The sequence below is a fragment of the Myotis daubentonii genome, chromosome 3 (genome assembly GCF_963259705.1).
Source record: "Myotis daubentonii chromosome 3, mMyoDau2.1, whole genome shotgun sequence".
Lineage (NCBI taxonomy): Eukaryota > Metazoa > Chordata > Mammalia > Chiroptera > Vespertilionidae > Myotis > Myotis daubentonii.
In genome coordinates, this window is record NC_081842.1 from 71,519,303 (window position 1) to 71,533,657 (window position 14,355).

Here is a 14,355-nt window from a genome sequence, read left to right on the forward strand (position 1 = left end):
AGGTGACTGAAACTGACTTTTTAAAATACATCAATGAATGTAATTTATTATTTCCTGTTTTTTAAAAAATGTGATTTCCCTCTATACTGCTTTAAGGCAATAGATTTACTTATGGCATTGTTATAGGATTCCAGGGCAGGAGGAATAGGGAAACTGAGAAGAAAGTTAAAACAAGGCTAGACAGTGTGGGCGATTCCAGCCAGTTTTTAACTAACAAGCCATTATCTTCCCCAGCCGAGGACAGGAGAGCATATGGTTAATAAGACCTCCCTAATAAGAGAATGCAGAAAGGGAGGGGAAAGGGGAAAAGAAAAAAAGGGCAGTTTTACTCCTGAAGCAGAGAAGCCAGCAGTTTCAAGACTTGGCAAGATGAAGTTGCCGGGTGCTTTTCATGAATTCTGGGAAGTCCACAACAAAGTAAATAGGGACCTTGAGAATTAATCTGTACCAAGATATTCAGCAGAGGAATTTTGAAACCTATAGACAGGAGGTATATAACGCCTCGGACCCCCACCCAACCTGCTCTTCAAATTAGCTTAGAGCCCATCTGTGCTCATAAGCCAGCTGTAAAGGTTTGCTTGCTTTGCTTTTTCAATAAAGGGGCATGCTTTAATAAAGTGGCTTTTCACTATGCAGGCAAGGTTTCTCGTATAAATTCGTTTATATGAGGTTGGGAACAGCCCTTCCACTAACTCGGGGCTGTCCAGTAACACCTCTCTGGTGTTGGTGAGAGGCGCTTCTAACAGTATGCTAGAGGCAGTAAGGATTTGTACTGAAAAGAAATAAAAATACATCTGTCTTAAAAAAACTTAAAACCTGCTACTCCTTTAGCAGTGATCAATTAACCATGATAAGCAAACAATTCCCCAAAGGAAGTTTGTATGGTGGCAAAATGGTATGGATATGGATAAATAAATTTCAACGTATAAATTATCAAAAATGAGAATTGGAAAACCCACATGTTTCTCTGGCCCCACACAAATCTCCAAATGATTGCCACTGAAGTCAGTGGAAGAGAAGAGCACTAGTTCAGATGTATATTGCTGTCCTGGCTTCCCCCTTCAATTATTTCACATCTATAGTTCTCAATTCAGTTTTTCTAACTCGGGTGAAAATATTATCTGCATTCATAAAACACTTTAATAAAATTTAAAATATATTCATTTTAAGCTACTGTACTAATAAAGAAAAGTACTAATCTTAGCTCATTTTCTTTCTCTAAAGGAAGGAAACTTTTTAAAGAAGATGTCTGATGATGGGTCATTTGTGCATCTGATATAAACTTTGAAAAATATTTGATTTTAAAAGTAGTTACTAATATCACTGCTAATAAAAAGCGTTGCTTGTCTGGAATTTCATCTTAAGCATAGAAATGATGTAATAGAGACCCTAAAAGAGTGTAGGGTTTCTGGCTGAGGACATTCGGTCAGCATGAGCTGGTGGACGCCATTTTGGACATAGAATTAGAAAAACTGAGCACTTATCCTTGATTTTTCTATTAAATAGATGTGTGACCTCAGCTATGCCACTTCATTTTCTAGTACCTCTCTTTTTTTTTTCAGACCCATGTGACAATGATGCCTTCCTCTTCATATTGTGCATTTGTTAGCAGCAATGGAGAAGACACTCCTAAGAGAATCAAGGACTCTTCTCAGAATCTGACCAACGTTCTCATTTAACTTTATGCTGTGTTTCTTGGTCACATGTGTCTAACTTAGTTTGGTTAATTTCATTTTATTTCTTTTCATCTGTCAAAAGAAGATGTATTTGTCTTTTCTATTTGTTTATTATCATTTAAATGTTTTGCCCCTAATAGTTTTTTGGTTCTAGAATATTAAGATCCCCACCCAAAAATAGTTGAATTTTTATTTTTCTATCCATCCATCCACCCATCATCCATCCATCTACCCATTCAATCAATTCATGCATTCATTGTACATATATTGAATGCCCACATTGTGCAAAGATTTTGCTAGTTCTTGGGCACTACCCTATTACAATAATGCACGTTAGAGTGAAATTCATAGGTTTAAAACTGTTGCTCAGCTTGTTGAAAAGAAAAGCTGACAGTGGCAGGTCCCTTTGACCTGCCCTCCTAGGCCCTAGGAGTGTTTAAACACAAGCCCATGGTTTAGTTTCCTTCTGATCCCCAAAGAGTCTTCTGCACTGTGGAGGCCCTGACACCAGCTGAGAAGTTTGAGTAGGCTCCAGTAGAACCTGAAAGAGCCAGTCTTCAATTTTCTCATCATGTGTCAGGGAGAAGCTTTATGGCTGTTCCAGGATAGACTACTTTTATAGGTTAATTGGAGAAGAAAAAACACGTTTTATTAGGACAATCTCTTCCTACTCTATACCTTAAGGCAAAGATAAAATGAAGATTGGGAGTCTTCAATATTTCTAATATGGCTGCATTCTTTTTTGTTGTTGCTGTTAATCCTCACCCAAGAATATTTTTCCATTGATTTTTAGGGGGGGAGGGAGGGGGAGAAACAGAGAGAGAAACATTGATGTGAGACACATCAATTGGTGCCTCCCATATGCACCCCGACTGGGGATGGGGATTGAGCCTGCAATGGAGGTATGTGCCTTGGACCAGAATTGAACCCGAAGCCCTTCAGTTCCTGGGCCGTCTGGGCCGTCGCTGTAACCACTGAGCCAAACAGGAAAGGCTATGATTGAATTTTTAAATTAAGATAACCCTTAGGGTGAAAATGTGTCAAGTAGATTTTCTATAGATAAAAATATCTTATTTCATAACATTTTATAAAATTGTCTTCTTCTGTAGGTTTTCCAGTGAATCAGTTTTGATTCAAGCAGGTCCCATATGGCTGTTTCTCAAAATGTCTTACCTTGTCGCTGCTTTTCCACATAGTGGGAAACATTGAAGATCAGTGATATAACCAGAGCTAAAACCAAGGAGGCTATAATTGCCCAGACATAATACTGGCATTCAGAGTTTCCTGCAAAGCAAAGCACACACACCCTTAATAGAGGTACTGGACTTATTATTAAATGTCAACTGCAATTAAAAAATAAATAAAATATGCTGTTCTATCTATCTATATCTATATATTATATGTATCATATATATCAACTGCTTACCTATTTTTTTTCTTTGAACTAGGTATTTCCACAATTAAAACTATTGTATTTATTCACAATGAAGGACAAATCCTCTGCCAAGAAATTAATTAACATTGAAAGCCAAAGGCTTCCTACAGATTTCAAAATGGGTATTGGTGAAGGTCCCTAAATTCAGCATGGGCAAAATGAAGCATTCTTAGTGCTAATGACATAGAAGAGATTTTTAGTCTAGCTACTAAAATTTAACAACTGGTGACTGATTATAAGAACTTTGGTTCAAAAATCAAGAATATCCAAATTACCCAAAATCATAGTTTGCTATATTTTTGCCCTTTCTTCCTTTCCCAGACTATAAAAGCAAGTATATTGCTTTCATTATTTACTGAAAACTACTTATTCCCTTTTATTATTCCCAGTAATATAGGGTTCTGTATAGTGGGATAAAACAATAATTCTGAAATCACAGTAACCCAGTGTCAAGACTGACCTAAGAGCTTTGCTCATATTATTTAGATCCTCATGAATGAGTAATGGAGAGTTGATTATGCTTCCCTTTCTCATCTGCAAGGCTTCTTTTTTTATTCCTGAGCCATAATGGGGGTTCTGTGGGATATTATTGCCTATCAGTTGCCCTTGATTATTTATGGCAACCTTTACATATATATGAATGACTACTAAGATAATTAGTTTGATTTTACATAAAATATATATTATGCAACCTATATAAAAATTATTTATTTCTGTATATAATATTTAAATACATGTATGTATTATATATGTTAAATATATTATATCATAAATATATTATATATCATATATGTATAATTATATATATTAACTACATATATAATTATATATGAACCTAATATATATGAGCCTATTATAAATCAGCCTTTATATTATAATATACATATATAATTATACTAATTATCTTAATAGTGATATACCCATGTGAATGCTGACCCTAAAATAGTAGCTTGTGATTCTATACTATCATATATTTATATATTCATCCAATATTAATGAGACATCTCTTCTGTGCCAGGAACTATGCCCGATATTAGGGAATAAAAAATAAAGAAAACATCATCTTGCCCTCAAGGAAATCTCTATTTAGTTGGGGGTAGGGAGCTGAGGGCATGGATGTATAAACACATAATTGGAAATGCAATGTGTAAATAGCTACAACAGGGATTATGTTCCTTCCAGTCCCAACTCTCTGTGACTACCCAGAATAAGCAACCATCTTAGGCCCTTTCAAAGAAATCCAAACACTGATGTTAGACACAATAAACAGAACGAGAAACCCTCAGTAGGAGGGAAATTCATTTTGCTTCCCTAGTCTGTCTTTATATCATCCAACTGACAATGCCTAAACCCAAATGTTTTTTGTGCTGCTCTATTATCATTATCTCAAATTTGACATTTGAATTGCTGATTGTTTTCTTTGAATATTTTTGGACATTACCATGGTTCTTAAACTGCCCTCAGTGGTCCTATGTATTTTAGTTGACTTTATTTATTGGCATCATTTATTTTTTAAATGAACATAAACATATAGATGATTAAATATATAAAATACATGTGAATTTATGATATAGGTGCACATATACATATATGCATATAATTTGCATATCATTTATTATAATATGCATTGCTTTTGTTTGAACTAGTCTGTGGCTCTTATAACAACAGCAAATCCTGGTGGTTTTTATTGCCTCTTTAGTTTTGCACCATGTTAGTTAGATGTTCAAAGTACTGTAAGTTCCACAAAGAATAGGACAATTTCTGCCTTCTACTCTGCAGTGCCAAACATCTAGTATATGATTTATAAAACTCTTTTAAGAATTAATTAATTCATAGGAAAAGGTAACTGATAATGGTAGGAAAATGTGTGGTTTTCTTTAAGATAATTTTTATATTTCAGAGAGTATAAGACAGTGGTAGGCAAACCGCAGCTCGCAAGCCACATGTGGATCTTTGGCCCCTTGAGTGTGGCTCTTCCACAAAATACCATGTGGCCCATGCGCAGAAGTCGGTTTTCGGCCTGGGCGAGTCTATTTTGAAGAGGTGGCGTTAGAAGAAGTGGGGAGTGTCGGGTTGGTCGGTTGGGGACTGGATACGCAGCGCAGGGGAGGTACATTGTTTTGAGGTGCATTCCCTGAGGTCAACCCCTTCCAACTCTCTCATCCACACTCGTCTCTCTGAAACAAGTACACAAGATGAGTGTGGATGGGAGAGTTGGAAGGGGTCGACCTCAGCGAACATACCTCAATCAGACTGAGGACGTTTTTAGCAAAGGCCAGCTTAGGAGTACTAATTAAGTTAATAACAATGTACCTACCTATATAGTTTAAGTTTAAAAAATTTGGCTCTCAAAAGAAATTTCAATCGTTGTGCTGTTGATATTTGGCTCTGTTGACTAATGAGTTTGCCGACCACTGGTATAAGAAAATAGAGAAGACTGGAAGTCTTCTGCAGTAGACTTACTAATTAATTTGGTTAAAAACATTAAAGTTTGGAGGGGATTAATTTATTCAACAAGAACATAATCTTATAAATATTCATGAGAATTCTACAATATAATATTTATTAACTATTTGAAATATACTAATAATTCTCCTTCATGATACTGCATATATTCCTAGAATTACTTATTTGATATTTACATTTAATTACATATTTTTTTTAAAATGCAAGTGCCTGCTGAGTGTAAATATTTAAAATTCCAGCAATACTAATATATAAAATAACACCCAAGGTCCTCTATAAATGGAACACTAATATTATACTAATTGACCTTTTTTATAAAAACATGGGGATTTTTACCAAGCTAGTATGTTAATTTTTAGTAGCTACGTAGAATTCCACAGTATTTAATTCATCTACCCTTTCTCTAAGATGGATGCTCTGATGTTTTAAATGTTTTTCTCCTATAAACAAAATGCAAGAAACGTCATTGTACAGATAGTTTGTGCTTATGTGGGTTATTTGTAAAAGAGGTCCCTGAGAATAGAATTGCTGTGTAAAAGGGAACTTTTAAAGCACACTTTCAGGGACAGACTGACCCCCACCCCTCATTGATAATAACCATAATGATTTAACATAATTGTGGAAAATGGGACCAGCAAGCTGTCTCACTTGCCAGATGGATCTCAGTTTCCCTCTTTGCTGTCACAATACAGAAATTTTACAGAAATATTAATTTCTGACTTCTATGATTAAATTAATTGTTTTTATCATTAAATACTTTTCTTCTTGCACATATCATTTAAAGACCCACAGTCTAGGTCCATTCTAAATTCTTTCACATTTTAAAGGAATCTGAGGGCACACTCTATGTTTTCTATTGCAATATAACACAATGACCATTTCAGGTTACTCAGGCAGCCAAAATAGACTGTATTCATTCACTCTCCACAGGTATTTGGTGAGATTTAAATAAATATGCTTTAATTGTTACAAAGAAGCCAGACACATTATACACATCATCCATATTCAATGTTAAAAAACAATTAGTAAACTCAGATAAGCAAAAACAAAAGGATAAGTATTAACCAAAATCTTATCGAGAGACAATCACTGTGAACACCTTGGTTAGTATACTGCCAAACTTATTCTCTGTGCAGAAATTTTTACAGGTGAAGGCTTGGGTTTCAATTATGCTGACTCTACTATTACCTACTTTACCCCCAATAGTTTCATAGTGTGCTTCTTTTCCTATAAACAATATATGCTTCCATTTACTTCGCTGCCCTATATTCCATTGTATGGGTTTTCCATAATTTATTTAACTAATCCCTTGTGAAAAGTTATTTAAGTTGCCTCTAATTTTTAGTTATATAAGCAGTGTTGTGATAAATATCTTCAGCTAAAACTATATACTTACCTTAGTTTTTTTTTTTTTTTAATCCTCACCCAAGGATATTTTTCCATTGTTTTTTGTTTGTTTTTTTGTGGTTTTTTGGTTTTTTGTTTTTTTTAGAGAGTGGAAGAGAAAGAAAGACAGAGAGAAATGTAGATGTGAGAGAAACACATTGATTGATTGCCTCCCACAGGAGCCTCAACCAGGGCCCAGACTAGGGTTGAGGAGGAGCCCACAACCGAGGTACGTGGTGCCCTTGACTGGAATCGAACCCGGGACCCCTCAATCCCCAGGCTAACACTCTATCCGCTGAGCAACACTGGCTAGGGCTCACCTTAGTTTGTTTTTTTGTTTGTTTGTTTTTTGGTAAAAATTCTTGAAGATGAATTGCTGGATCAAAGGATGTACACAGCTTAAAGAATTTTGGTATCTTGATATCCAAGGTTTTAAAACACAATACTAAATAGACCATTCTCAGGTCAGTCTGCCCTCTTTCCTATTAGTTCAGTTGGCCCTGAAGTTTTGTTTATGGCTCTTTGGTTAACCCACACTACATCAACTACCACTCAGAACCTAGCTCTATCCTTCCACACACTGTCTTCATATACTCCCCTCCTCTGTGATTTCTGAAGAAAGTTGGCTCTTTGTTTTCTTTCCGGAGTCAATGACATAGATCCTTCAAAAGAAGGTGCCTGTTCCTATTTCTGCCCTAAAAATAGAGGATATTACTCTTTTCTTTCTTATCATAAATTATTTCTTCAGAATGTTATTTTAGGTTTCTTGTATCTTTTCGGACTTATCTTCTATACCACCCAATGATACACCATGCTCCAATCATTCCAAAGCATTTGCAATTGTTAATAGATATCATACGTACCATTTTGTGTCTTTATGTCTCTGTTTACTTGTCCCTTTGCCTGAAATACCTTTCCCCTACCAATCTGAATTCCTAGTCCTATTCCTCAAGACTACCTTCTCTTTGCAGCATTCACTCCTTTGAAGCTTCTTGTTCCTCACCAAATGACATCCTATTGTATCCCTCTGCAATTCAATTGACTACATATTAGCATAATCAATTATATATATATATATATATATATATATATATATATATACATAAAGCTCCCCAGTAGTCTCTTAACTTCCCAAAGGGCAGAAAGACTATCATATTTTTCTTCATTTTCATGCCTCATTTCTCCCTTGTACCTATTATTATGGAGATTAAGTGAATTAAGATATATAATGAGATTAGGAGAGTAGTGTGTTTCACTAATATTTAATGTTCAACAAATATTAGCTGTTGTTCTTTTTATTATTATCTTATGCCTAGCAAGACTCCTGCAATCATTTTTGCAACCTACTCAGCACAAAGTAGGTACTCACTAAACCTGTGTCAACTGACCAAATAAATGAAAGGTGGAGTAAAAGAAGGGTAATGTAATGACCAGGACCTACAGACAGGTTCTGATCAAGTATTAAGGTCTAGAAATATCCACAACCCAAGAAAAACAAGTTGAACATTCTTTTACATTTGTCTTCCATGCTATTGAGAAAGGACCGGCCTTCCAGAAGCTGGGAAATAGAACTTGTGAGAAAAGAGTAACTCATTAAGGCATTGTGGCTTTGCTGAAAGTTATCAACAAATCCTAATTCTCTCTGCCTTGAATTTGTATTTACCAAAAAAACCTACAAAGAATTAATTTGTTTTTCCCAGGAAGCATGATATAAGAAAGTTGGTGCTAACAGCTAGCTATCCGACTAGATTGATGGGGGCAGTCACCACTATAAATAAAATATTTTATTTTATGCTCTAAAAATCATTGGGGACTTTGATTACCAGTAGAGTCAGTATAATCTCTGGGAAAGACACTTAGAAAAAAACCACTAGTTGAGGTAAATTATATAAGCCCAACTGCAACCCTAGGAAATACAGGGTTGGGCAAAAGTAGGTTTACAGTTGTAATTAACTGAAACACAGAGTTTATTATTGCATTACTGTTTATTAATCACTATATTATTTTCCATATGAACAACTGTAAACTTACTTTTTGCCCCACCCTATATATGCTTGCATAAAATTAGAATGTTAATAACATAAGAGGTAGGGTGAGCAGAAATAATCTCACAGACTACCTAATAGTTTTAAGAAGCATAAAATGAAGTGTGCTTTCATTCTCTTCTTTTCAACTTTTACCTTAAGGACATACTATGTTTATTTTTACTTGTTAAATGAACACCCTCCAACTATGAAAACAGAAAAAAATATCTTTCTTATACGTTGAGAATATGGTTTAGCATGGCCTCCAGTTTTCCTTTGATGTTAGGAGTCTATATTCCTAATGACCTCTTATTTTTTTTCCCTTTTGTAATGTAATTTGAGTTTTACATAGGAAGATTTTCGTTTAGAAGCTTTGCATTTCATGATATTCTTAATGTGTTTCATAATCTTTGATTGCCAACAATAAATACCCCTATTTTGAAAAACAAAACAAAAACGTGCAGATGAGAAGATTTTGAGTAGCTAAATGGTGAAGATTTTCAACTTAAATGGCAAGATTTGTATAAATGTTCACACACACACACACACACACACACACACACACACCACTTCATCCCTCCCTTACCCAGTTATTTTCCATATAGAGTATGAATATTTTCAATACATGTGGGTATCTATTCAGTAGAGACAGTCCATCTTATAATATTGAATGCACAAAGTGCTCAAAAATTCTTGCCCAACAAATGCAATCTTTAGTATCATATTCATTAACTATAATTACTTTCATTTGTATAGCTTTTAACAATCTAAAAAGAACTCCCATATAATTTGAGTTGAGCTATTAACACTGTTAAAAAGCCAAAGGCAATGACAACTAGGAAAACCATGATTTAAGTTTCTATCTAGCTTTCAACAGCCAGAGGCTAAGAGAGAGAGAGGTTTAATTATAAGACCTCTGATTCCCTTAAGCCAATAGTACTTGGCAGGCACTATATTTAAAATTCTCAATTACATGTGCTCTGGAAGGAAGCTCAGCTAAGCAAATATAATGCCTTCTGCTTTGCAGGTTTGATTCATACAGAAGCCTTTACTTAAACAAGTACCAACAGAAAAGCAATAAATATAATGCCTTAATTGTTTCTCCTTCAGGGGTTCTATACTGAGATAAGTGTATGAGCTTCTAGTATTTAGGTTATGGCTTCTCTTGATGGTTTCTCTCCCTGGTTTATAAACTCTGTCAGAGCAGTGACTATCTCTTCCTTGCATTCCGTGAATGTCTATATTTATTTAAGCACCCCAGAAAGATCAAAGAAAAAGTTCTGATTTAACAATTCCCATAGATTCTACCCATGAGTTTTTCTTACTGTGCAGATGGTTTGGTGCTGCACTAGGCACCTTCATGACTCTTTGAATGTAGCACGTTGTCACTATCCACAGAGGCCTCCCACCATTGTCCATCCCCATTACCCCGTCACTAAGAGGCATGAGAGTGATAGACAGTAGCACTGGGATGGATTCTCAAATCCAGCCCTAGGCTTTCAGGTGAATGAGATAATGTCTTCAATGCAAATTTTAAAAGCTGTCTACCTTAAATGTCTATTGTAAACAAAGGACTATTTGAGAAGTGAATGGTGTATGTCTGAGAGAGGCCACAGAAGAGAGGCCAATATTCATATAGCTCATTTGGAATGTCTGTTTCAAACAGCCCGGAGAAAGTGAACGAGCGAGCGCAATCACTAGTTGTGTGACTTTCTGCAAATCACTGACCCTCACTCCCTAAGTCACTGATAAAAACAGGAGTTCAGATCCCCATCTCTGTATCATCCAGGTTCCCTCCTTTTAGTACATCATGGGTGCTCTTAAGCAATTCTTACTAAATAGAATCAAGGAAAGCATACATATGAGAGTGAGGAGGAGGGCAGATTTTAAGACAATAGTCACTTTTATAATGAAACTTAATTGGGATTGATAAACTTTAGAAATCCTATTCGGAATGCAGTAATGCCCAAGTCCCTGCTGTAGATGAATCTCTCTTCATGTATTTAGCTCTCCATCTTATGTACTTATCATTTCCTATTGGAAAAGCACCTTGGTAAGACCCTCTGAGGTTGGCATGGGTGTGTGGAAACTTTCATTCAGCAAAATGAAACTACTATATTTCTTTACTGTCTTAAGTAGGTTTGTTAATTTTTTCTCTCTTCTTTTTAATTTAGGAGGCTGAGAAAATTAAATGAAATTAAAAATGCCTGGAAACTGATCGATAATATTTATTATTAACTAGCAATTTGTAGACATTTTATTTCTCAGCTGTGACCTCTAAGTGACAATTTTTCTTGGATTGATTTTCCTTAACATCATTGCCAAACTACCGAAATTAAATAATGAAACATGTTGTTTAACTTACTTTTATTTTAAAGAAGATCTGAATTTAAAAGATGAGTCATAAGTCATTCCTACCTACCTAGTTTCTAAAAGAAAGGCTTTCATTGTTTTCAAAAAGATAACTGAGGCTTATGGGAAAAGAAAATTGAACAAATACCATGAAAATTCTTTTATAGAAAACAGCAATGTAACTACATTGTGAATCATTGTTTGAACTATATTAATGATAGCCCAAAGGGGTTGACTCAGCTAATATTGATTTTGTTTGAATGCAGAGACACAGTAAAAATTATTATACCAGCACATATATTGATGCAGTGACTACAAGGCATGTAGGTAGGAGATAAAGGGAAAATTTGGGTTTTTATTTTCATACATGTTTTAATTTACTAGAAATTTCATTTTTTTGTTGTGTTCAAAGATTTTCTTTTTTTACTTTACCTATCTCAATGTAAAAAATATTATCATCTGATTGTCATCTTATTTCACATTAAGGTTTTCTTTTTGTTTGTTTTAAGATCTATGAACTTTTATGATGAATAGTTTATTTTTTTGTCTCTTCTGTGAAATTGTAGGTCTTAATGGAGGAGTTTCTGCCTTACACCAAAGGTAAAATCTAAATTTCAAAGTGCTATGGAGGAAATTGTACCCTATCCCTTATAAAATTACCACTAGTTAATACTGGAAATAGCTGAATGTCATATTCACTGGCTTTGGCCTCCCCCAACTCCCTATCACCATTAGCTCATGGCAACTGTTTATAGAATTGCTGCATTCATTTCTTGCAGGACACTAGCAAAACCAGGACAATTTTTTTTGTTCTTTGATCATCTGTGAACCCTGGAGAAGATGAAAGGCATGAAAACTGTATGTCAGTTTACACACCCTTGTGTACCTAATCCAATCAATTGATTTTAAAATCCAGCAAACAAAACACTGGAAACAAATTCACAGAAATTATCAGATATGATATTGTTATAAATAGCTCATACAAATTAACATTAAAGGTACTATATGCACAGAAATTAAGCAAAAGATGTGATCAGACAATTTACAAATGGTGGAGTTATAAACAATTTAAAAACCCATGCAAAATGTTCAACCTCATTATAATCAAAGTAATGTATGTTAAACAATGGGTTGCATGTTATGCTTTTTATTAGTAAAGAGTTTTTAATTAAATCATCCTATTAAGGGGAAGCACTGCTAGGAGGAGAGTGACTTGGCATCACTCTTGGAAAAGCAATCTGGTAAAAATGGGACATAAAATGTTCATAACCTCTTACTCAGTAATCCCAGTTCTAGAAATGTTGCCCCAAAAGATAATCCTAAATATAGAAAAAGCTATAAAGATGCTCATCTTTTTGTCATTTAAAAAATATAAAAAATGGATACAACATAAATGTCCAATAATAAGCAAGTAACTAAGTAAAGTATAATTAACCCAATAGATGTTATTTTGTGCATTCATGTAAAATAATCAAGCAGAAATTATTATAAAAAGGGAAATAATTATGGTATAATGTTTGTGAAAAGAGCTGGATTATGATTTTGTGTACATTATTATTTCAGTTATGAAAAGCAAACCATGTAGAATGTAAAGAAATAAAAATTGGAAGGAAATACAATGCACTATCTTCAGGTTCTTTTTTAAGGAAATGGGAACTATGTAAATTTCTTTCATATATATATTTCACAGTTCTCACCCTTAATAAATATGCATATTTTCTCCTATCATGAAGAATTTTTTACTAAAGAAATAGAAAGCAAATAAAATAATAAAAGAGGGATGAACCACCCACATGGAAGAGACACAGCTAATCAATGTGAATTCAACTTCATTCCACAAGTGATGGAATTTACACTGGCCTTTACAAAATTATCATCTCTCTTAATGTTAACAATTGGATTGATTTCTGGGGAGTTAATATAGATTCTAAGCTACAAAGAATTAGAATGTGGTTACTTCTAACCTACTTTATAACTGAACTAAACTGAAGAAGAAAGTGTAGTGGTCAATGAAAGTTTCTTTTAAAATAATGAGTCCTTTAAGTGTCATAATTATTTTTAAAAACCCAGCTACAACTAGCTTTATATTTAAAACACTTCCAAATTTTTTTTAAGAGTAATAGTGACTTATATTCATTAGTAGATTTAAAAATATGTTCTAATTATACTAAAGGTTATTTCGCTTTTAAGAAATAATGTGTAAACTTGCCCTAGCCCATTTGGCTCAGTGGATAGAGCATCAGCCTTTGGACTGAAGGGTCCCGGGCTCTCTTCCAGTCAAGGGCACATGCCTGGGTTGCCAGCTCTATCCCTATTAGGGGGGCATGTAGGAGGCAGCTGATCAATGATTCTCTCTCAGCATTGATGTTTCTATCTCTCTCTCCCTCTCCCTTCCTCTCTGAAATCAATAAAAAAATATTTTTTAAAAAAAAGAAAAGAAAGAATGTGTAAACTAATTTATTTTCCAAATCCTAAGTGCACTTGCTGGAGACTCAGAAATTATTAAGTGAAATTTTAGGCATAAGAATGGAACAAAATAATTAAAAATGCCACTTACCTGACATGCTTCTTTTTTCAGAGAAATCCTTATGCAGCCATAAGGTAAACGCATGGATTAAAAATGCTCCCACAAACCTTTGTTTCCAAGTAACGTTGCTTTGTTATGTCAAAGAAGTGTGGCAGTGAAATGTGTCTTTTTCTCTACCTCAGTTTTTTCTCTCATTTGTTTCTTAACATTTTTGGTGTGTACTCTGTTCAGTTACAAACAGGAAATGTGGTGTCTGAGGCTTTTAGGCTTTTGATCTGAAACTGGTAGGCTCTTAAGTTTTTGTGTAACGTGAGAAAATCCCACGATGCTCCCTACTGTGGTATTTAAATTTTTATCAATACCGAAACCTCATTTAAAACTAAACAATGAAATCAAGTTTTAAATTAGATTAAGAGGGATCTCCAGCCTTTCTAGAAAGAATACAGGGATCTCTTCACTAATGAGTTTACATGAAAATAAAATAAAATG

At 34.5% G+C, this 14,355-nt stretch overlaps 1 protein-coding gene across 2 annotated transcripts in view; it reads right to left on the reverse strand.

The window, feature by feature from the left end:
• The window catches only part of LOC132230436 (T-cell receptor-associated transmembrane adapter 1), a 38,165-nt gene extending 24,042 nt beyond the window's left edge, over positions 1 to 14,123 (reverse strand). Inside the window, exons 1-2 of one of the 2 annotated variants that reach the window (XM_059687889.1) lie at positions 13,897 to 14,123; positions 2,850 to 2,960 (exon numbers count right to left, since the gene is read on the reverse strand). In XM_059687889.1, coding sequence (XP_059543872.1) covers positions 2,850 to 2,960; positions 13,897 to 13,903 — 118 coding nt within the window. In that variant the 5' untranslated portion in view covers positions 13,904 to 14,123. The remainder of the gene's footprint in view (positions 1 to 2,849; positions 2,961 to 13,896) is intronic. The other variant, XM_059687890.1, reaches the window with a different exon arrangement.
• Positions 14,124 to 14,355: the final 232 nt, after the last annotated feature.